At 52.6% G+C, this 23,846-nt stretch overlaps 1 protein-coding gene and 1 long non-coding RNA gene across 8 annotated transcripts in view; one reads left to right on the forward strand and one right to left on the reverse strand.

The window, feature by feature from the left end:
• The window catches only part of LOC132537451 (phospholipase B1, membrane-associated-like), a 133,060-nt gene that overhangs the window by 89,003 nt on the left and 20,211 nt on the right, over positions 1-23,846 (forward strand). For all 5 annotated transcript variants that reach the window (XM_060186801.1, XM_060186802.1, XM_060186803.1 and 2 more), the window contains 15 exons: positions 575-683; positions 2,464-2,515; positions 2,881-2,961; positions 3,514-3,579; positions 4,620-4,717; positions 6,291-6,372; positions 6,993-7,097; positions 8,370-8,465; positions 8,980-9,051; positions 16,040-16,105; positions 18,125-18,185; positions 19,437-19,495; positions 21,602-21,669; positions 22,532-22,575; positions 22,772-22,871. In XM_060186801.1, the coding sequence (XP_060042784.1) occupies positions 575-683; positions 2,464-2,515; positions 2,881-2,961; positions 3,514-3,579; positions 4,620-4,717; positions 6,291-6,372; positions 6,993-7,097; positions 8,370-8,465; positions 8,980-9,051; positions 16,040-16,105; positions 18,125-18,185; positions 19,437-19,495; positions 21,602-21,669; positions 22,532-22,575; positions 22,772-22,871 (1,159 nt within the window). The remainder of the gene's footprint in view (positions 1-574; positions 684-2,463; positions 2,516-2,880; positions 2,962-3,513; positions 3,580-4,619; positions 4,718-6,290; positions 6,373-6,992; positions 7,098-8,369; positions 8,466-8,979; positions 9,052-16,039; positions 16,106-18,124; positions 18,186-19,436; positions 19,496-21,601; positions 21,670-22,531; positions 22,576-22,771; positions 22,872-23,846) is intronic.
• Positions 2,748-23,263, reverse strand: LOC132537452 (uncharacterized). 3 transcript variants are annotated; one of them, XR_009548884.1, is made up of 4 exons: positions 23,096-23,263; positions 22,798-23,011; positions 20,601-20,710; positions 2,748-2,870 (listed from the first exon to the last, which is right to left on the reverse strand). It is a non-coding gene; the product is annotated as an uncharacterized LOC132537452 (long non-coding RNA). The 3 variants fall into 3 exon arrangements; XR_009548883.1 differs by lacking the exon at positions 2,748-2,870 and adding an exon at positions 10,241-11,110; XR_009548882.1 differs by lacking the exon at positions 2,748-2,870 and adding an exon at positions 13,222-14,026 and having other exon boundaries at positions 20,597-20,710.

Consider the following 23,846-nt stretch of genomic DNA (forward strand, 5'->3'; position numbering starts at 1 on the left):
TCTCTCTGTCTCTGTCACAAAGGAAAAAGAAAAGGGAAAAATGGCCACTAGGAGCAGAAGATTTGACCCGGTCATAATCCCAGTGGCAATTCCATACCGTGCCACACAGTGAAAGGAAGGAGTCGTGAGGCGGCTCACCTGACAGAATAGTTGCCTTTCTGTGCATGAGACCACCTGTTCAAACTCCAGTATCACATGGGAACACTATAATCAGTACCAAAATAACTCCTCCCTCTCTATGTGTGTGTGTGTGTGTGTGTGTGTGTGTCTGAAATAAAATAATTGAAAAATAAATGCAGAAGATCACTCCATTATCTTGCATAGACACAAGACTGTGAATTCATTTCCCAAAATGAGATGTTCTCTCTGCTCAGCCCACCCTGCAATCAGGTCATTTCAACCCAGGGAGACCCCAGCACCCACTCAGCACCCACCATACTCCCGCTTCTCCTGACCCCATCTCCCCATCCACAATCAGGATCACACAGCCCATTCTGGGGACCCAGATCAGAGAAGATATCCTGACCTTCTGTCCTGACTTGTCTGAACCCTGTTCACCTCCCTTTCCATCCAGACATCTTACGGAAGTTCAACGACGGTCTGATAGGCTTTGCAGTGTGCAACGGTGACGTCACCAGCGTGGATGCATTCCTCGACTTGGCTGTCCCCAAAACACAGACTAAGTATGGTGTTTGAGAAGTGGCACCCATGGGGTGGGGAAAGAGAGGTGCAAAGGCCCCTTCAAGACTGTCATGCTGACTCTGGTGTGCAAAGGGGGCATGGACCCACTGGCAGGAAAGATCGGAAAGGCTCGTGGCCTCCCCTGTGACAGTGACCTCAGCTGGGAGAACTCGGGGCTGGAGCCAGGCCTGTGCAGTGTGACCTGCTGGTTAGCTCATGGAGAGTACATTCTAGTCATCCACAGGCCAACCCACCCGAGCCAGCCTGAGAAACGCCCGCAGTATGTCCGCATAAAAGAGACTCACTCTCTCCAGAACCTCACCCCAGCCCACCTTCTGCTCATGCCCCTGCAAAAGATGAGGGAGAGCCAATCAAAGATATGGCAGACCAGAGTCTGCTGCCTCAGGGCCCTTGGGGGCAGCAAGTTCTGTCCTCAGCCTGCTGTGGCCTGAAGGAGAAATACAGCTGAGTGTCAGGGAGGCACTGACAGAGCGGCACACGGCTGCGTGCATGTGTTCACAGGTTCAGTCCTACCTGCTGACCTCAAGTGCCAGAGCAAGGCTCCTCCTCCTGCTCTCCCACCTCCTCCTCTACCGGCCCCTCCTGCTCCTCCCCTTCTACCCCTCCTCCTCCTGCTCCTCCCCCTCTACCCCTCTTCCTCCTGCTCCTCCCCTCCCCCTCCTCCTCCTGCTTCTCCCCCTCCACCCCTCCTCCTCCTGCTCCCACCTCCCCCTCCTCCTCCACTTCTACCTCCTCCCCCTCCACTGCCTCCTCCCCCTCCTCCTTCTCCTCCTCTCCACCCCTCCTCCTCATGCTCCCACCTCCCCCTCCTCCTCCACTTCTACCTCCTCCCCCTCCACTGCCTCCTCCCCCTCCTCCTCCTCCTCTCCACCCCTCCTCCTCATGCTCCCACCTCCCCATCCTCCTCCACTTCTACCTCCTCCCCCTCCACTGCCTCCTCCCCCTCCTCCTTCTCCTCCTCTCCACCCCTCCTCCTCATGCTCCCACCTCCCCCTCCTCCTCCACTTCTACCTCCTCCACCGCCTCCCCTCTCCTCTCCCTCTTCCCCTCCCCCTCCTCCTTCTCTTTCTTCTTTCCCAGTCTTTAACTTAAAAAAGTAAAAAAAAATCAAGACCCAAGTGCTGCACAGTATATTCCCATGTGTGAGGGCCTCAGTTTATTCTCTGGTGACGTATAGGGAGAAAACCTATGCTTTATAGGTGTAATCTCAGGATCTGTGTCAAGCCTTAAAGGAAATGGTTTCCTGGCATGGAGCTCGGAGGACGTCTCATGTGTGGAGGCCTAGGAAGGGAGCCGTGAGCAGCATGTCTCGTAGGCAGCATCCTGACTAGGGCTGGAGGACAGAACCAAAACTGACTTTATTTTTTATTTAATTTTTATTTATTTATTTGTCATTGAATAGAGACAGAAATTGAAAATGGAGGGGGAGATAGAGAGGGAAAGAGACAGAGAGATGCCTGCAGCCCTGATTCACTGCTTGTGAAGCTTTCCCACTGCAGATGAGGACCAGGGGCTTGAACTCAGGTCCTTGTGCACTGTAGTGCGTGCGGTTGACCAGATGCACCACCGCCTGGCACCCTAAGACTGACTGTTGAAAGGGTCATTTGCTGTAATGACTGTTTCACACAGACTAGTGGCTCCTTGTCCCTTAGCCTCAGGGACTCAGCCTGCTCTGCAGTGAGGCTAGTGCCCCAGTTTTGGACTCTTTGAGAGGGAAGGTCCAGGTCCCATTCAAATAGGGTCAATTCTTATCCTTTTCAGGGGTTTTTTGAAACAAGCCGAAGCTCTGGTGAAGAAGATGATAAACGACAGTGTGAGTCTAATTCATGGTTATTTGAAGCAATAATTTTCTCACCTAGCAACATCTTTCTCCAAATGGGATGATCTGCTGTGAAAAGCAGTGAGCCCCCATCACCAGAGGCATCCAAGCCACGCAGAACAAACCCTGTGGCAGGCTGTGTGGAGGAGACTCTGCACATGGGGTGGAGGTCTGTTGCTGTTCAAAATTACTTCTTGGATGCCCAGACTTTGCAGTCTGTAAACCTGTAAAATGTTTTTAGCCCTGAGATTCAATCCTGTTACCACGCTGGGAAAGGATGTCCTGGGGGTTGAGTGCATTTGCTAAAGCTGAGTGTCCTGTGTCCACTTGGTGTGAATCATTCTTCACCCTGTAAACAGAGAGTGAACATCCATGACCACTGGAAGATCATCACGGTGCTGATTGGAAACAGCGATTTCTGTGACTTCTGCACCAATCAGGTAGTGGGGGCAGAGCTGCCGAGTGGGACCCCAGGCCTTAGGGGTTCTCAGAACATCGCAAGAGGCAGCTGAGGCGTGCCCAGCCCGCCCACCCATGTGTGTGTATGTGTGTGTGTGTGTGGGTGGGTGTGTGAGTGCACATGTGCCAGCCCAGTCCCCATGCAAGCACACGCACTTCTTACCCCCAGGCCCTCAAGTTTCTGTCTCCACCTTTGCATGTTAGGTGGTAACAGACATGTAGTGCTCCTATTCCCTTCTCTTGCAACTCCTCCTAATTCAGAAATAAAAGACCCTGAACTCCAAGCAGTCTGAAGGGGGCTCTCCACTTCTGGCTACTGAACTAAAGCTTTGGCTGAAGGTTCCAGGCTCTTGGTGGGTCGCCCTTGAACCACAGCCTGGAGTGGACCATTCAGCTCAGATTCGGACATGATGAGCAGCTCAGAACAGGGGCCAGAGTCAGAAGCATGGACAGCAATGGAGGGCAGGACTGGAACCTCCCCTCCGTCATTTCCCCTATCCAGTTCTGCTTCTCTCCTTCCTGTCCCTGCCCAGAAAGAGTACACTGCAGAAAAGTTCCTGGAACATGTCCGCAGCGGTTTGGACTACCTGCAAGCACAGGTCGGTGGGAGTGTCTCCCAGCTGGACACAGCTTGTATATGGAGGGGTGGGGGGAAGGGCCGGGGTGCTGGAAACACTACCTCTGAGTGAGGGAGCTGAGGGCATGGGGTCCTTCCCTTTCCAGATGTGGGGCTGACCCTCTAGGAAACTTCATTCCATTTGGAATCATCCTGAAGGATTTGGGGCTTCAACAGAGCACACAGGCAATATGTGTCAGTGCTGTACCCTATACTCCTTGGGGACAGTCACCAGTGGTGGTGGCAGCTGGGTGCCCTTCGACCAACCCTGCACTCTGAGCAGAAGTGTGTGTGTGCAGCTGGCCCTGCTGTTTTAACTGTGTGTACACGTATACACGTGGGGCAGGAGGGGGAGGTGAAGGAGAGACCACAACGCCATTCTGTCATTTTGTGTGATGCCGGGCGTGGAACCAGGACCTCAGGCACAAAGAGCGTGCTCTATAGCACTGAGCCACCTGCCAGCTCTGCCAGGTCCTCTTTGGTTATGGTCAAGCAGCATGTTCTCTCCCCACCCACCCCCTGGCCTCTCCCCTCACCAAACAGACCCCTCTCCCCACCCCACTGGCCTACCCCTCCACCCCCACTGGTAAAGGGAACAGCTCCAGCTTCCTGGGAGGGGGTGCCCTGACTCCCAGGCCTGCTCAGCAGAACTCACCCACCACAGCTCAGCAGAGCCTGATGTGACATTAGTTATGGTCTCATGTCTGGAACCAAGGTCCCGAGCAGAGCAGCATCTGTGGTAAGGGCCTCGGGTTCCCTGACAGACCGCTGGTCCCAGCTGAGCTCAGTGTTTCCGGAGGAGCCGCCAGACTCTCTTCACCCCCAGGCTCCACTCATCCCTGAGTCCAGCAAGGCTGTGGGGCCTGCCATGCCTTCGGGCTGCAGCCCCCGTGGATGCTTCTCCAGAGCCCCCTCCAGAGCCCACCATGGAGCTCGGGCTCTTGGGGAACCTGAGCCCCTCCCCCAGTGCCTCTGGAAGCCTGCACTGCCCCGAGATCTGCTCACCGGCTGTCTTGTCCTTAGGTGCCCAAGGCCTTAGTCAACCTCGTGGACTTCATGAGTCCCGATATCATGCGACAGGTGTTCATAGGAAACCCAGATTGCCCGACAGAGAATGCCAGGTAGGTGGGGGGCTGCCACCCTCAGCCCCTCCATGGCTCCAGCAGTCGGCCATTACTCGGGGTCTTTGTGGCCTCGTCTGTGAGCAGCTGCAGTCAGCTGAGGTCTGTGCCAAGACCCTTGACTGGAGTCACAGCCACCCCCCTTTCCCCACACCAGGATCCAGGTGGAGGAGCACAGAGGCTGAAGTTGGAGTGGGGCTCCCTATACCTGCGAGAGGCATTGCAGCCTACAGTTTACCTGTATGGTCAGGCCGTCACAGAAGCTAGGACATGGCGGTGGATTGGGAAAGAGCAGCCATGGGAACTCAGATTGGAGGAGTGTTGGTCCCTTAGCGGGGCAGGGGGATGTTCAAATGCATGCCCCTTATATGTATGTCCACTTATGTAACACACACTTCCTTGGAACTTGCTGTGTGCCCTAGAGAGACCTCTTGGAACTAGAAGTTAGTGGGGGGTTTGTGTGTGTGTGTGTGTGTGTGTGTGTGTGTGTGTGTGTATTTTAGGATAGAGACAGGAATTTAGAAGGAAGGGGTACATAGAGAGGCAGAGAATGAGAAACACCTGCAGCCCTGCTTCACTGATTTTGAAGATCCCTGCCTGCAGGTGGAGACCAGGGGCTTCAATCTGCATCCTTAAGCATCGTTAACAGGAGCATTCTGGGAGTTGGGCAGTAGCACAGCTGGTTAAGCGCAGGTTCGAGACCTGTCACTTCACAGGTGGTGAAGCAGGTCTTCAGGTGTCTGTCTTCCCCTCCCCATCTCTGTCTTCCCCTCCTCTCTCCATTTCTGCCTGTCCTATCTAATAACACATCAATAACAACAACAATAATAACTACAGCAATAAAACAACAATAAAAGGGAATGAATAAATATATATTTTAAAAAAACAGGAGCATTCTACCAGATGTACCACCACCTGGTCCCCACATTCAGGATGTTTTATGGGTGTGGAACCATTCATAACAAAGGAGGACACAGCGGAATGGGTGGCAGTGCACCTGGTTGGTCACACACATGTGCAAGGATCCAGGTTCAAACCCCCGGTCCCAAGCTGCAGTGGGGAAGCTTCATGAGTGGTGAAGCAAGGCTTCAGGTGTCTCCCTGTCTCTCTCTCTCTCTCTCTATCCCCCTTCCCTCACAACTTCTGTTTCTATCCAAAAAAATAAGTTAAATGCTTAAAATAATAATAAAAAGGAGGGACACAATGGGTGATGGGCCCTATCCAAGGAGCCATATGAGAACAGGAATTGGAATTGTGTTGTCTGAGTTCATTCGCTCAGCTTCCTGGAGCTCTATAGATATACCAGGGCACTCATTAGACCCCCTTGGAGTTTCCTCCAGTGCCCAAGGCAGACCTGAGCCCTACCCTGACCATGTGTCAGAGCCCCTGGCATGAGCAAGCTACTTCTTCTTCTAGCGTTTGCCCTTCTTCCGTAGCCAGTTACTAAACCAGGGCTTCAGAACATCCCTCATGCCCTTCCCCCTCATCTCTGCCCCGCTCCCCAGCTCCGGGAGCAGCACCAGCCCTGACCACAGCTTCCGCTCTGGTTCCTCTCCCTCCTCCATGTTTGCAGCACTTTGTGTAACTGTGTTCTGACCCCAAAGAGGAATTCCTTGGGTTTAGCCGCATTGGAGACTCTGAGCCGCAGCTACCAGGTGATACAAAGAAGGGGACACCAGTTGGTATGTGGCGCCCCAGTCTAACACACCAGCCCAGAGTCCCCCAGGAGGGACACACGGGGGAGGGAGCTTTTTAAGGTTTAAGGGGTGACATCCTCCTCTGGGCCCTGCCATGTGCCCACCTGGCTGAGGTGTCACAGGCCATCCCAGTTGGGGTCATCTCAAAGGCACCCAGGTGACTGAGCTGGCTTTGTGACTTTGCCCCCACAGTAGGCCCGGGCTCTTGGTGGGACTATTTGTCTCCCTGACACACCTGCTTCCTCAGTAGGGGGCCACAAGTGGGGCCGTTGTAGGCACTGGGCCTGGGTCCCTCTGGAGCGCTGCCCGTTGCCTTAGAGGACTCTTGCCTGCCCTCTGCTTGGCCATCCACTCCAGGTGCAGACAAAAACGAGTGGACCAACCTAGTTCCAGATCACAGGAAAGAAGTTTGCAGGGGTGGGGGTTGGGGGTATTAGTGTATCCTCAAGGAAGGAAACTAAGTCATCCCACCCCCTGGCCTGGGAGATGGGGCCGGGGTGCTGCCCACCCTGGGCCCACGTGCTGGACACAGGGCCTCCCGGGACCTGTGCCAACGTTGGGCACACCTGTGTCCCCAGCATGGCCTGCGGGAGCTGGTGTACTCCGGACGCTACGACACTAAGGATGACTTCACAGTGGTGCTACAGCCCTTCTTCGAAAACCTGGTCCTTCCCTTCAACTCGGTGAGCTCCTCAGGGCGGGAAAGACGAGCAGAAAGGCTGAGCGCTGGACGGGAGGGTGAACAAAGCAGGAAAGACACAGGCAGGTGTGACCCTGCTGAGTGCCAGCACTGCGCTCCCAGAAGCAGCCAGAGGGGCGTCCTCACTCCTCCCAGCAGCCTCTGCTTTACTGAGCATCTGCCGTGCCCCAGAGGCCAAGTTTCCCATGCACAAGACCATCACAGCTGCCTGGGGAAGGCTGTTGCTCTTGTTTTCCTTTTTCTTCTTTTTGTTACTTCACCACTTCCAACTGGCTTTTCAGGTGGAAAGAGAGGGGAGAGGGAGAGGGAGAGAGAGAGAGGGAGGCCATAGCACCCAAGCTTCCTTCAGTGCCGTAGGGGTGGGGCTGGACCCTGGGTGACACACATGGCGAAGCAGCGCACTCCCCGGCTGAGCTGTGTTGCCAGCCCACACTTGCTGAACTGTGTCATCCCCCTGGAACATAGGCTCAGCCACGGGCAAGCCTCCTTCCTAGAACAATCTAGGAAATAAAGGGCAGACGGGCAAGTGTGGGGTGACCAACGCCAGCTGATGGGTTCAGCTTCTGCCACGGACAGGACTCAGCAGGTCCAGCGGCTGGTCTGCATGCTCCCTCTGCCTGGCCCTTCCACCCATGTGCACACAGGGAGGGTCTTTGGTCCCGTCCTGCTGACCCTCCTCTCACTGGAGAGAGCTGGAAAGAGAAACTGGCACCCTTCCAGGTTCTGCAAGTGAGAAGGGGCTGGAGTCAGGCAAGGGGCGGCCTTGGCATTTAACGTGCCCAGGCCTAAGCCTGATCTCCAAACCACAGACCATGGGAGTCATCTGGCCAGGGACTGGGGAGTTGTTCTGCTCAGCAGACTGCCCGTGATTGTTGTTGTTGTTGTTGCCAACTGTTATTGATCATGAGTTAAGGGGGATGAGGCCCAGAAAGGAAGGTGGGTGCTTGGTTCACACCAGGCTATTGCTCTCTGATCCACTCCAGGTGGGCTGGCCGGATAGGAGCCTACTGACTCAGAGCCCACCCCACCCCCCCAGCAGGGATCCCAGGCCCCTGCGCTGCCACTGGGCTGTGTTGCCCACCGGCTGTTCCCATGCTCTCCTGGGGCCCTCTAGAGTTTACTGGGGCCCACAGGCGGCAGGAAGAGAGAGAAGCAACGCACTCCCGGGGGGGGTAAGCCCTCAGTCATGGCAGCAGCTCCCACCCTCCACCCTCCAAACTGGCAGGCTGCTGAGGAAGTCTGTTTCTCTCTGTAGAATGGGGACCCACTTATCACCTACTTCACTGCAGACTGCCTCCTTCCCAGCCAGAGGCTCCACACTCAGCTTGCCAGAGGCCTGTGGGGAAATATGGTAAAATAAGGCTGGGGTTGCCCTGTTTCTCTGGGTTTCTGGTCTAGAACACACCACCAGCCCCTGTGCGGGGGGAGCTGGCACCTCTCCTCCATAGAAGTCACCAGAATGGGAACTGTGGGGTCCTCCTGGGTCCAAGGACAGCTACACCCCTTCCGCTGGCTGAGGACTGTGGTGCGGATGCCGTAGCCGACAAGACAGAACCTCCTGTCTGTTTATTCAACACGTTCTTCTACGTGCTGAACATGCCAGCAACTGTGCTGGCAGGTTACTTTGTGCTCTCACATGCGCCCCACACAAGAGGAGGAAGATGCATTTATGAGAACACTCAGGCCTAGAGATCCCAGGAGACGTGTCCAGTCTCCCACAGCTGGCCACAGCAGAGCTGGCATAGAACTAGCCCTCCGCCCTGAAGCAAGTCCCAGGCTCTCCCTGCCCAGTGCTTCCAGAGAACATCCGCTTCCGTGAAAACTGCTCCACCTCCACTGTCCTCTCTCTTTGCTTCCCCAATCAGATGGAGCCACTAGGGAAGAAAACCTCATTCCTACAACTGGAACAGCATCTGCGTCTCTCCTGCCCCAATCCGGTAACAAGGAGGGAACTACCCCCCCACCCCCACCCCACCCACCAGGGCTCCCTCTCCAACCTCCCCCAGAGCTTCCTTGATGCCCCTTGACTGGGAACCCCAGAGGCTTTGGGAGCTGGAGAAGGGTGGATGGGAGTAGGGATTGCAGAAGAGAGAAAGCACTTATTTGGGGGCACAGAGGTTGAACAGAAGGAGAGGGTGGGGCCAGAGGACTGGGCTGCTGAGGAAAGGCATCCAGAGGCCAGAAGGGTGGCAGCAGTGGCCAAGGGGCAAGTGGAGGCTGATAGGAAGAGGCCCAGTAGGAATCCAGGCTCAGAGACTGTGGTTGGTGGGGTCATAGCCTGGCAGGGAGCTTCTGGCAGGATAGTGTCAAAGAGGGGAGCCCTAAAGGAAGTGTGCTGGGACTCAGAGTGGCCTAGGGGTCGGCCCAGGGCTACTTTTGTTTTGTTCTGTTCTATTCTATTCTATTCTATTCTATTCTATTCTATTCTATTCTATTCTATTCTATTCTATTCTACTCTATTCTTTTTTTTGGGGGGGGTTCACTGGTTTATTAAGAAAATATGATCTTAGGAGTCGGGCTGTAGCACAGCGGGTTAAAGCGCATGTGGCGCAAAGCGCAGGACCAGCATAAGGATCCCAGTTTGAGTCCCCAACTCCCCAACTGCAGGGGCATCACAGGTGATGAAGCAGGTTCTCTTAATTCTATTCTATTCTATTCTACTCTACTCTACTCTACTCTATTCTGTTATATTCTATTCTGTTTTACAAAAATAAGAGAGAAAAAGATACATCTCTGGTTTATGGTGGTGCCAGGATTTGAACCTGAAACCTCTGAACTTCAGGCATGAAAGTCCTTTGCAGAACCACTGTGCTATCTCCCTGGCTCAGGGCTCCTTTTTTTTTCTTTATTAGGAGATTAATGTTTTATATTCGACAGTAAGCATAGTAGTTTGTACATGCATAACAGTTCCCAGTTTTCCACACAACAATACAACCTCCACTAGGTCTTCTGCCATCATGTTCCAACACCTGAACCCTCCCCCACCCACTCGAGTCATTTACTTATTTTCTTTTCTGACATTTAAAAAAAAACTATTTTTATTTAGGCTTTGAAATTTTTTTAATTTTTTTCCTTTATTTGGGGAATTAATGTTTTTTATATTCAACAGTAAATATAATAGCTCTACATGCATAACATTTCCCAGTTTTCCATATAACAATACAACCCCCACTAGGACCTCTGTCATCCTTCTTGGACCTGTATTCTCTCCCCACCCACCACAGAGTCTTTTACTCTGGTGCAATACGCCAATTCCAGTTCAGGTTCTACTTGTGTTTTCCCTTCTGATCTTGTTTTTCAACTTCTGCCTGAGTGAGATCATCCCATATTCATCCTTCTGCTTCTGACTTATTTCACTCGACATGATTTCTTCAAGCCCCATCCAAGATGGGCTGAAAATGGTGAAATCACTATTTTTTATAGCTGAGTAGTATTCCATTGTGTATATATATATACCACAACTTGCTCAGCCACTCATCTGTTGTTGGGCACCTGGGTTGCTTCCAGATTTTGGCTATTCCAAATTGTGCTACTATGAACATAGGCATATTTTTAAAAAAATCTTTTTTGGATGGGTGTGTTGGGTTCCTTAGGATATATCCCCAGGAGAGGGATTGCAGGGTCATAGGGTAAGTTTTATTTCTAATCTTCTGAGAGTTCTCCAGACTCTCCACAGGGGTTGGACCAATTTACATTCCCACCAGCAGTGCAGAAGGGTTCCTTTGACCCCACAACCTCTCCAGCATTTGTTGCTGCTATCTTTTGGGTGTATGACATTCTCACAGGAGTGAAGTGGTATCTCATTGTCTTTATTTGCATTTCTCTGACAATCAATGACTTGGAGCATTTTTCCATATGTTTCTCAGTCTTTTGGATCTCTTCTGTGGTGAATATTCTGTCCATGTCCTCTCCCCATTTTTGGATGGGGTCATTTGTTTTCTTGTTGTTGAGTTTGGCAAGCTCTTTATGTATTTTGGTTATTAGTCAGGGGTCCTCCTAAGAAGATGAATGTAAAGTGTTTGTGAGACTTGATTTTAGGCCTCCGTATAGAGGCAGGTTCCTGTCCAATCTGCTTCAGCTTTCACAGAACCGGCCGGTGACTTTTTAACCAAATAAGGTTGAGTCCAGAGAACACTGCTGAGGCCATAAAAGTAGAAGGGTCTGATCCAGTCTGGGAGGCTGGGCTTCCCTCCTGGGTCCTACTGCTGCCTGGTTCTCACCCTCCCAGCTGAGTAAGGAGTGGGGCTTCAGCTCACCAAGTGTCTGTCTGTAGGGCCTCCACAAAGTGAACAGCCCTGCCCCACCCCCACCCCCGCTCAGGGCTGTCATCCTCCCATCTATCAAGACTCAGGCTCATCCTGTTGCCCCATTATAAGAGCAAGAGCAGTGGGAGGAGGGGGTGTGGGGAAGGGGATACAGGTGGCACAGGCTCCATTGCTGGGCCCAAGGAGACAGCTCAACTGTGTGCATCCTGGGTGCTTCTCGCAAGTGCTGCCAGGAGCTGGCTGGAGGCAGGATCCCAGATGCAAACCCTGTCACAGCTGGACCCAAGGCTCAGGGCAGTGATTGTAAACCATATTGGAACTCATGCCATCACCCCGAACACCAGCCACAGAAAGTCCTCTCCAGTCTGCTCGCCTCGCCCCACCTTCTGTTCACTAGTAACAGAGATGCCAGCCCGCTCCAGGCAGCTGTCATTTCTTCTTCCTCCCCACACTCATATGTAAAGTGCCAGCTTGGAGCCCGGGCTCTGGGTCAGGGCGGGTCCTACCCTCAGGGACCTTAAGGGGGACCCATACTATCACCTGTCCAGGCCAAGTAAGGGGGCATCCAATAGGGACCCACTCCACGCACATCACGGGCCACAGTGGGCCCGGGACAGAGCCTGAATAGCCACTGATGAGCAAAGGGGAGCAAACCCAGCCTCCCAGAGAGGAGTAGTGGAAGCCTGGGAGAAGCAGTTGCTAGGCCACCCTGGAGTCCCTCACCACAGGGCCCACCCACAGGGCAGTGTGACTTCCCCACGCCCAGCAGCACTGTGTGCTCCGGTCCCATCTGCTCCTCCTGTGAGCCTTGGAGCTATAATATATAAAAGTCCAGCAGCATCCCTGTGGGCTGACGGGGGCCAGGCTACAGATATTTTAGTCCTGGCTTTTGCTAAATTTAGAAGCAGCCAGCAACAGGCAGGATCCAACAGGAGGGAGAAGGAGGCAGGACGACATGGGGAGCATTGGGGAACCTTCCAGCCTCCCCCCTCCTCCCCAGCTAACTGCAGGCACACTCGGCCAGGCCAGTAGAGCACCCTCCAGCACTCTGGGCTTCAGATGACCTCTTGGGTTGGACCAACATTCCCCCCATCTTTTTTGGGGGGAGGGTAATGATTTATAGTAAATATAGTTGTCAATACATGTGTAAAATGTCTCAGCTTTCTGCAAAATATCCCCACCCCCCAGCCCAGATCCTCCTCTACCATCTTGCACCAGGACCTGAAAGCCCCCACCCACCAAGAGCCCTCTGATCAACTGCTCTGTAGCCTGGGGCTGTTGCTCCTCTGGCCAACTCAGCTCTCTCTCCTCTCCTTCCCCAACCCAGGGCAGCGAGCTGTGACGCCTCAGGCTTGGAAGAAACCAGCCCAGAGACCAGCACAGACTTTTTTCACCCCTGTGTTTTGCCCTAGTGTCTACTCTGTTACCTACTGCCTCATTAAAGTTCGTCTCCCTCCCTGCATTTGTGACACACAAAAGTCACCTCCCCTGTCATGTGCAAGTGGCTACGCCTTGACTCTTTTTAGGACCCTCCTACCTTCTCTCAGCCTCAAAGTGTGAGCACTCTCCACTGCCAATGTCAATCTTCTCTTGTCCTCTCTGCATGTCTCCCTCCCTCTCTCTCTCCTCACGCCCCAGACCTGTCCATTCTCTCTCTGCCCCTCCCACCTGTCCATCCCCGAGGTCCCTGTTCCTTTACTTTTGCGCAGGACACCTCAATCCAAGTTGCCACTTGTTTCTTCCTTCGCAAGTCTAACCTTTCAGTCTGTCTTTCTCCTTGGACGCCCTACATGGCATGAGATTTTCCAGAAAGCAGCTGAAGCTTATGATCAGGGTGTCAACAAAGAAAGGGAACCAGGAGTGGGAGAAATCTGAATTAATTCCACCTAGTATGTTACCCATTGCCTTACCTTGAGAGAAATCAGAAGTTGGATTCTCATGCACTTACTTCATCATTTAGTATTCTATTTGTGAATTACATCTGAGAACACTGTTGTCTTTTTAGTGCCTTAGCTTTTAAATTTCCTTATCCCGTACTCATCGTCAAACCCAGAAAACTTTCATATAAATAAATAAATAAATAAATAAATAAATAAATAAAATTGGAGCAAGGAATGTCTAAATTGGATCTTAAAAAAAAAAAAAGTCTTCCCAAACTCTGGTCCTTAGCACATTCCTTCTTTTTACAGCTGAGAAGGTACCTGATCTGATAATCCTGATTCAAGTATCTTCCAGCTGGCCCCTTGGCCGTACCCACTACCCCACCCATCATCTCATCATTTAGTTTGCTAAAGATTCTCTAACTCTTCCCCCCCACCCCCACCCCCACCCCGTAGTAAAGCAACAGAGAATATGAGCTCAGAGTCCCGGCACGGAGGGTTTGGTATGCCGATGCAGCCTCTCATCTGATAACCAAGTCCTTCTGCCACATTTGTCCCACGGCATCACCAAGCTCTGTTGAAGCTTCCAAATCCTAGGGGAGGAGCTGCCAACCCAGCAGTGTTTGAACAGCAGGGATCTGGGTAGACATGACAGGCCACTCCAGTGAGATAATATGTCCCCCCTCCTGAAGCCATCTCCTTTCTTTCCTGGAGTCATCTCCTTGGTTTCCTCGATCTTTGGTGGCAGGCCAGTGTCCCAGGTCTGCCTCTGTGGAAGGGGAGCCCTTGTCTGTGAGTGCCCCACTTTGATCTGAGCAGCGCAGAACAAGAGCAAAGGAGAGATTCCTTCTCCAGGGGATTCCACCTAGTAACACAGCTAAGGTGGACATGACCTATCCCCCCAGTCACTGACTCCCATGGGTGGCTCGCGTCAGGTGGCTGTCAGCTCTGCCCCCACCCGCCACCCCTGCAGGTCGCCCTACCTTTGCCCAGCGATAATCCGGAGGTGTCTTCATGCCGGCACACAGCTGGCTTTGCTTCCCACTCGTTGGTGTCACAGCCAGTCAGACCGAATGGGATGGGTCTCCCATGAAACACGCTCAGCTCCAGACCTTTTATGATTTTTATTCCCTGCAGAATTTTTTTTGTTGTTGCTGGGACTTCCCCACTCCAAGCCAGCTTTTACAAATACAGAAAGGCTAACAGTGGAAGAGAGGAAAGATACTGCAGTAGAGGAGCTCCCTCCAGCGTGGTAGGGGCTCAGCTGGAACCTGGGCCGCCTGTGTGGCAAAGCGGGTGCACTGTCCGGTGAGCTGTCTTGCCAACCCACACTGCAAGGACTGAGCCCGGGACCTCTTGCCTGTGCAAACTTGCTGAGAAGCCTCCTGAGCCCAACTTTTATTCTGTCAGCTTTCGGGGGGAGGGGGGGCAGAGACCCCTAAGCACCTCTCCACCATCCACGGAGCGTCCGTGGGTGTTGTCCATGGTGCTCTCATGTGGTGCCAGGGATAGAACCCAGGACCTCATATATGGCAAGGCCTACACTCTATCCCTGCCTCATCTCCACCCCCTCAACTTATCTGACTCCGGCCTGCACGCCATGGTGGGTGGTCAGTGAAGCAAGCCCTGTGCACCCTGGCTGCCTCCTGCCACTACCCCAACTTCCCTCCCTGCTGGACTTGTCTCTCCCTAACCTGACACCTTCCACTGAGTCTCCCTCTTCTGGGCTCTCCCCCCAGCCATCGGATCATGTAGCCAAATGGATTCTGATTTTCTGGGTCAGGCAGTGGCACGCATGTGTGAGGAGCCAGGTTCAAACCCCCATCTGCAGGAGGAAGCTTCATGAGCAGTGGAGCAGAACTGCAGTCTCCTTCCCCTGCCCCCGCCGCCCCTTTCTTCCCTCTTTATTTCTGTCTGTCTCTGTTGGGAAGAACTAAAATGCCCACCAGAGCAGTGAAGTCATCCTGCACTGAGCCCCAGAGATAACCTGGTGGCAAAATTAAGTTAATGGACTCAGCCTTTCAACCCTAGGGCACCCCTTTAACTCCCTGGTTCTCCCCACCTGGGAACTAGCTCCAGCCCCAGCCACTGGGCCCAGCAGAGGCTCTCTTTAGATGGAAGGAGGTCTCTCTTGGAGGACCAGATCCGCCAGCCCTGCAGCCATCCCCCAGTGGCCACTGCACTTCCCAGCGAGCCCATGCTTCCAGACCCAAGGTCTTTGCCTGGCCAGTGTAAGCCTCTATATCACGCCGTCTTTCTAGCACCCAGAGCTGTGCTGTGAGCACAGGGGCTGCTCTGTGAATGTGGGCAGGCTATTTGGAGGACGCTTCCAGGAGGCCCTCAGTGCTGATGTGTTCACCATGCACTAGCTTGCTCCTGTCAGACGCAGACTAGTTCTTTTGTTTTTTATTTTTTTTATTATGATTTCTTTTCCCTTCTGTTGCCCTTGTTGTTTTATTGTTGTGGTTGATGTCGTCATTGTTGGATAGGACAGAGAGAAATGGAGAAAGAGGAAGACAGAGAGGCGGAAAGAAAGACAGACACCTGCAGACCTGCTTCACCGCCTGTGAAGCGACTCCCCTGCAGGTGGGGAGCCAGGGCTCAAACCGGGATCCTTATGCCCGTCCTTGTGCCTCGCGCCATGTGCGCTTAACCCACTGTGCTACTGCCTACCCCCCAGAGGCAGACCAGTTCTTATCTCCCCTAAGCAACTTTCGTGCTGTCTGTTGCTTCACCCTGAGGTTGCTTTTCTGTCATATGAGGTGGTTTTTCTCTTCCAGGATGTTCCCTACCTGAGAACCCACAAGAACAGCAACTACACATACCCTGGCATACCAACTGACATGGTGAGCCCTCGCATGGGACTGCTTGCCCAAGGGACAAACTGTGTTCCCCTGCCAAGAGTGTTTAGCAGAACTGTGACCCCTCTAACCACTGAAAACTGGAGTGTAAAAAAATGTGGGAAGGGGTTGGGCAGTGGCGCACTTGGTTGAACACACATTACAGTGCGCAAGGGCTCAGGTTCCAGCCCCGGGTCCCCACCTGCAGAGGGGAAGCTTCACAAGCAGTGAATCCCTGTGTCGTAGGTGTCTCTATCTTTCTCCCCTTCCCTCTCAATTTCTCACTGTCATATCAAAATATAAGAAAAATTTTAAATAAGATAAAGCAAAAATAATTTTATTAGTGGTTTAATAACGACTAGCAAGATTATAAGATAACAGAGGTATAATTCCCTACAGTTCCCATCACCAACGTCAATGTCCCCCATTGGAAACTTCCCTATTTTTTTTATCCCTCTTGAGTGTATGGACCAAAATTCTTTATGGGGTATAGAAAGTGGACCAAACAAATATTTAAAGACATGTTTTTTAAAAAGGAGTTGATGCTAGAACACCCAGTTGAGTGCGCACACTGCTATCCACAAGGACCGGGGTTCAGGTGCAGCAAGTGCTGCAGGTGTCTCTCCCTCTCTGTCTCCCCCGCCCTCTCAATTGCTTTCTGTCCTATCAAATGGGGGGGGGGGAATGGCTAACGGAAGCAGTGGGTTCAAATGCAGGCACCAACCCCCAGTGATGACCCTGGTGGCAATTAAAAAAAAAAAGCTTCCTGAGCCACAAAGTCTTAGGATTGTCCTAACATATTCTCAGGTGCTTACCTGACGCCAGCAGCTGACTAGACGGAGTGGCTGTGACCTTTCTGAAGACATCCTTTCTGAGCAGGCAGCCCAGCCTGTCAAGTAGGGTTGGGCCTGGGTGTATGGCTGGGGGAAGGTGTGTCCTGGAGCTAGTAAGTCTACTGTTCTAGTTCTTTCTGGCGCACCCCAGAGAATTCCAGGTCTATGGCTTTCTGGTTTGCCTATCAAAGTTTTATGGACCACACCTACCCTAGACTGTCAGCCACCAGGAGTAGATCTTATTCGTAAGTCTCAGCTGAGCGCCCGTGATGGTTAGTCTTTTGCTAGGGGTTGAGGGGTTCAGAGAAGTAAACTAGAGTTCATTCCATGCTGGGCACCTCCCATGTGCCCACATAGTTCCAGGGATATGGAGAAGTTAACCAGACAGCTGGGTGCCAGCCTTCACAGAGGTTCCAATTTGCTAAACATGGTCATTCAGATAGTGGTGACAGGTCCAAGGCCAGTGATGCCAGAAAGAGGGAAGACTGTCTCCCCCCACACCCCCCACATGCTGGTTACAGTTGGTTAACACTGTGGCTCTGCGGTGCTGGCCTGCTCCCTCCCCCGCCCCCTGGACACGTGGTCTGTGTTCTGATGACCAGGGAATTAGACTACAGGGTCCTGGTTTATGGACAGTGATCCAGGAAGTTGGTGACTTAAGTTAAATAGAAAAACATGCATGGTCATAAAAGAAAGGTAGGAACTTGGACATCATCAGCATTTGCAGGTTATTTCTCCTAATCTCTATGAACTGACTGTCTCAGTGTGGCTTTTGCCTTGTGTCTGTTAGCTCCATCCTAACCCAGATCTTTGGGAGCTGGGATCTTTGGGATCTGGCTTTGGCCCTTCAGTCACTCCATGTCATGTTCCTTTGGGAGACCACCTACAGCATGGCCACCCCTCCTCCCTTGTGTGGGTGTGGCTGCTGGCCCCATTTAAAGGTACAGATAAGTTGGGAAGGGACACACTGAGTGTGAGCGCACTTGCTTTGTGCCCAGGGATCAAAGCATACATTTCCCCCTCTCTGCTCCACACCCCCACTCTATCTCTACCTTCCGGGTCTTACCTGGTGAGAGCCCCAGCAGTGCTGAAGCTTCACCTCCATCCCGAATTCCTGAGCTAGTTCTTCTTGGCCATAGCTAACCTTCCTGCTCACTGAGCGTGGGCTGTTGTCTCTTTCCTGTTGATTTAGAACTGGGGTATCAAATTCAAATGCAAAGAAGTGAAGCCTTCCGCATATGTTCCCACCTCAGGTGAGTGGGAATACCTTCAACCATTTTCTTTTAATTAATTAATTAATTAGATTGCTTTTTATAGGAGCAAGAATTCGCAGCCAGTACACAGATCTAGTGTGTGTGGTGCCAAAGAGAAAAGCCAGGTGCTCACACCTGCAACTCATGAGGTCAACACTGAGCCTCTTCCTCAGCCCCTGCTCCCCCTTTCAATTAAAGGCCTCAGTGTCAGGTTGGAGAGAACCCTACAGACAGCATGGAGCTGCTAGTTGGCCTGATTTCTCTGCAGTACAGCCCTAGACCCTGGGCTGCCACAGGATGTAGGGCTGTGCCACTGCTTGCCTCCATTGTGCAGGGGCCTCTGTCTAAGTCACTCCTCTCTGCCCCAGGCAGCCCTGGACCTGCCCAAGGAGGGAGGTGCAGTCAGGGATGAGGGTTTTAGCTGCTAAGTCTGGTGAACTGCACAACTAGAACTTCCCTGGAAAGCTGAACCACTCCTGTACACACTGGGCTCTTGTCAGACTGGACCTTAACCAGCAAGCCCCTGAGGTCCAGGGCCCAAGCTGTGTGGAAGGAACAGATGAGGTGCATTTGCTGAAGACCTGCGTGTGCCTGCAGCGTGAGAGCCACAACTTGGATTTCTGGTCCAGCTCATATTGCAGAATGAGGACGTCCAAGCGGCTCCTGTGGTAGAGGGCATACCTTGCTGTCCCTGAATCCCTAGATTTGAGCCTGGGAACATCATGGAGAGAAGGACCATAGGCCACAGTGGGGGAGCTCCAGTGGGCGGTGGAGCAGTGCTGGGGTGTCTTTCCTCACCCTCTACGGCTCCCTCTCCACTTTCATACTTAACTGAGAGCAGCTGGGTAGGGAGGCACTCAGAGGCTCAGGGGGGTCCTAGGCTCATTCCTCCTGTGCCTCATAAAGAAATGATGATAATGGGACTGGGCTATGGTGCGCCCAGTTAAGAGCACATAGTACCATGCACAGGAACCTGGGTTTGAGCCCCTGCTCCCCACCTGCAGGAGGAATGCTTCATGAGTGGCAAAGCAGGTCTGCAGATGTCTCTCTTTCACTCTCCTAATCTCACACTCCTATCTCAATCTCTCTGTGTCCTATCCAATAAAAATAGGAGAAAGAAAAAGTGGTCACCAAGAGCAATGGATTCACAGTGCTGGCACTGAGCCCCGGTGATAACCCTGGTGGCAAAACAAATAAAACTAATAATAAAGACATCCCTTGCCCATCTCTATTGTTTCTTGTCTCCCCTAGTCCACAAGCTCCAACCAGCAGACTTGAAAGTGGTGGCTGCCATGGGCGACTGGGTGACTGTGAGTACAGGCCAATCTGGGGGTGGGGGGGTCTGCTGGGCAGATTCAGCTCTTCCACCTCTGCTCTGCACCCAGTATTTCTGACACCCTTGAGAACCTACCTGAACATGGCCAATGAGTCACGAGACCGTGGCAGATAATCCAAAAGTCCCACAATTCCTGCCAATGCCCTCCCCTTCCACTCCTCCATCACCTTCATCCGAGCTCCAGCATGACACCTGTGGTGGGACAGTGACTCAATCTCTCCAGCCACTTCCCAGGCTCAGAGCATGGCAGGTCTCACCACACACTACCCAGCACCCATTGAAAAATTAGTTCTGGGGAGGGGGGGAGGCAGAAGGAACTCTATTCCTACACAGAATAGAATTTCATTGAATGAATGAATGAATGAATAGATGGATGGATGGCATCCAACTACTGGGTGGCTGTGGGAGAGGAATTTGAGTTGTAGTCATAGAAACCATGAGAAACTTGTCCACATGGGGCAGCAAGAAATGTGTATAGAAAGAGAGACCCAGTCATGGAGGTGGCACAGAGGACTGTTAAGGCCAGGTTACAAGTCTCTGGGAAAGCTAGCATCCTCATTTGTGTGTGGGTGTGTGTCATTGTAGGTGTAAATGTGGAGAAGGTGATGGAAAGGCAGATGCCAGGTCCTCAGGGTCCCCCCTGGTGGTGTGTGGGTGAGAGTAAGGAGGTCAGGGAGGTACAGCAGCTTGGTATGGGGAGAAGGTGAGTGACTTGCAGCCAGATTTTTAACCTAGAGGTTCTGGGGCAGGTGTTTTTCCTTTTTATGATTCTGTTTTAATTGTATTGTAGGGAGTGCCAGGAAATGAACTTAGGACGAACTCATTAGCTCGGTATTGCTGAGGCTTCCCCACCCAATTGTTTCCTTTTTTAAATTTAGAGAGAAGAGAGAGACCACAGGCTGTTCCACCATCCGTGGAGCTTGCCACGGGCTGTCCCTGGTGTTCCCCTGTGTTGCCAGGCTCCAACCCAGGGCCTCGTGCCTGGCCAGACATGCACACCACTGAATGAGCTATCTCCCAGCCCTGTTCATTGTTTGCATCTTTGTATGGTATCACTAGCTGCAGTAGAATGTACTCACCAAGTTTCAGAGAAGAGTTTCTTCCTTCTCAGTTCGTCACCAGGGAATGAAGTAAGGGCCTCAGGTATACTTGGTATCTGCCAGCAGCCTACCCAGTCCATGGTTTTGTGCTGTATCGTTAGAGATTACAGAGGAGGAGGCAGAGAGAGAGAGAGAGAGAGAGAGAGAGAGAGAAGGAGAGATGTCAGAGCACCACTCCGCCATTCATGGAGCTCCTTCTCGTGCTGTCCATATGGCTCCTATGTGGTTTGCCAAGGCTGGAGAGCAGGGCCTTTGGTATGGCCAGGTGTGTACTGTGCCCTCTGAGCCACCTCCCCCCCGCCAGCAGAGCTTAGGTACTGGGCACTGAATCTGGGACCCAAATCATGAAAGTCTGTTGCACTACCCATGGTGTGGGAGCTTCTTTTTTAAGACAGAAACTGACAGGGGTCTTAGAAAATTAAGAGATTCTGAAATCTGAATACAGAAGTCCAGCCTTCCAAAAAGGGTAGGTAGAGTCCATCCAAGGCCCTCCTGTTCTAGAAATGGTGACAGGTCAGGTGTCTTAGACCTGAAGGTCTGTGTAGACCAGAGAGAGGGAGGAGCGTGGGGGGGGGGGGTAGGGGGAGAGAAGACCAGTTATGTGGGGGGCTCTGAATACTGGTGAAGCGGGTTGGTGCTGAGCCTACTGGCAGAGGAGACCTCTGAAAGGCCTGACTTGGGGGTAGATGTAAGAAAAAAGTGACCTGGAGTAACAAGGCGACAGATGCTGGAGACTGAGAGGGTCCTGGAGGAGGCCAGAGGGTCCCCCACATCTGGGAAAGGAGTTTCCTCTAGGAACTTGGCAGAAGGCGGCCCCTAAGGAAAGGGGGATGGGAAGGAGGGGCAGGACTCCTCCAGAACTGGTCCCTATGGGGATGTAGAGGAGACCGGGGGACAAGGAAACGGACTCCTGGAGGAGGGTCAGCAGGACCTGCCCAGCGCTCTGAGCACAGGTTGGGCCCTCTCTTTGCCTTTCACAGACAGCAATGGGAGTCAGTCCAACCAACGTCTCTAACTACATCGCATCCTGGAGGGGGCTTTCCTGGAGGTGAGGCTGACCCCCACTAGTTTTCAAGGAATGACACTGCTGCCTAAGAGGCATGAATGGGTCCCCCCAACTCACACATGGCCATCTCTTCTTTAGACATGTGCTGGGGTAGCAGAGTGCATAACTAGGCATGAAGGCCCGGGTCCCTGCCCTCTCACCATATGAGAGCACCACAGCACTGGAGGAGGCTCCATAGCTGGTGTCGGGGTGCTGCGATACCCCCTCCTTCTGCCTTTCTCAAAATTTTTTAAATGAAAAAAGATGGCCCCAGAGTGGTGGAACTGCATATTCATGAGGCCCCAGCAACAACAAAATAAAAATAAAATATAGGAGCTGGGTGGTGGCACACCTAGCTGAGTGCACGTGTTATAACGCACAAGGACCCGGGTTTGAGCTCCCAGTCCCCATCTACAGGGGGAAAGCTTTGCAAGTGGTGAAGCAGTGCTACAGGTGTCTCTCTATCTCTTCCTTTCTACCTCCCCCTTCCCTCTCAATTTCTGACTTCCTCTAACAAATAAAGATAATAAAAAATAAATAAAAATAAAAAGTAGAAATAAGGTGGGGTCTCCATGAACCCCTAAGGGGTTGGGAATGATGTGCCAGGGCAGATACTCTGCTCCTGATTAAAAATGTGCCTGCTTGTGGGGCTGGGAGATGGCTCAGTGAAGCTTCAGCCCTGGCACCACATGGGAGTACCACAGGCAGCACTGGGGGAGCTCCATGGATGCTGAGTCAGTATCTCTGACTCTCCTGCACAGTGATTCACTCCCCTGCTCCACATAAAAAGAACAAGAGATAACAATTCGCTGAGCATCTGACCTGGGAGGAAGGGACACTGACTGGTGTGCTTTCTCTCCCCCAGCATCGGAGGGGATAAAAACTTGCAGAATCAGACCACGCTGCCCAGTAAGTAGCAACACAGAGAAGCACTATCACTCCACCCCTGACTGAGGCCAAGGTCTCCTCTCCCCCCAGAGAGAGGCAGGGCAAGGTCACACACAAGGAGGGAAGCCACCAGTCCTAGGAAGGCCCCGGCCACCCTGCACCATGCCTGAGCCTGTCTCCCTCTCACCCGGCCTCCCTGTCTCCTCCCTCCGCACAGACATTCTGAGGAAGTTCAACATTCACATCCACGGCTCGTCCACCGGCACCTGGAAGGAGACAGCAGGGCTGAACGTCGCCACGGAGCAGGCCAGGTCTCGGTGAGCAGTCGCGGCTTCCGGAAGGCACTGTGGCCAGGAGAGAGGAGGGGTCTGGAAGGCTGCAGCCCTCCAGCTCCTTCTTGTGCACCAGGCCCTGGGGAGCTCCCCACAGGAACCAGGTCCTGTAATCCTCACCCCCTCTGACATGGGGAACAGCAAGAGGATGCCAGGCTTAGAAAGATTGTAGCTGGTTTATCAGAGGAGTCATCCTTCATCCTACTCACTGCACAGTCACTGCCTCTCCCACCCCCTGGGCATCAGGGTGGGGCACTCAGTGTGGTCAGGTGGGGACATGCCCTCTCCAGGTCTGGGTGCTATCCAGCTGATGCCAGTCCAGTGCCCCCATCAAAGGTGAACAGCAGCTCATAGTACTTAGAAAGCTCAGTGCCTGACCTCACGAACATCCACCCCTCCACCCCCTCAGAACCTCCTGTTCTTTTTTATTATTAGTGATTTAATAATGAGCCTGTTCTTGCCCCTAAAAGTGCTAGATGTTGACACTAGGGGCTGGGAAACTACACTGGAAGTTGTTTGTTTTCCCTGGGATTTCTGTTGGTGACAACAGCCCAAGTAATTAGAGTTGAAATTCCTGAAGGAGTGTCTTGATTTTCCTCACTGCTTTGTGGAAGGTTGCAGCTCTGGGATCACCAGGGAAACGAGGCTAAATTGACTCACTGTGTACACAGCAGTGAGCCTCTCTGAAGCAGGAACAGGGTACCCCACGCTCTCCCCCTCACCCGGGCTGAGTCTCCCAGCCACAGGAAGCAGCACTGTCTCTTCATTGCCATAAGCAGGAAGACTCAGATCCTTGTTTTTCACAAAAAGCACTTAGCTCTCCGGAGCTCTAACGTCAGCATCTAATAGCTACAATGATGGATCCTACGATTAGTCACCATCGTTGTATTACACAGTTGATTTTCAGTCTATTAGTATTCAAGACTGCTGGGAAACTGTGCAGATGCAGTCACATCTGCC

Source organism: Erinaceus europaeus, chromosome 3, assembly GCF_950295315.1.
Source record: "Erinaceus europaeus chromosome 3, mEriEur2.1, whole genome shotgun sequence".
Classification (NCBI taxonomy): domain Eukaryota; kingdom Metazoa; phylum Chordata; class Mammalia; order Eulipotyphla; family Erinaceidae; genus Erinaceus; species Erinaceus europaeus.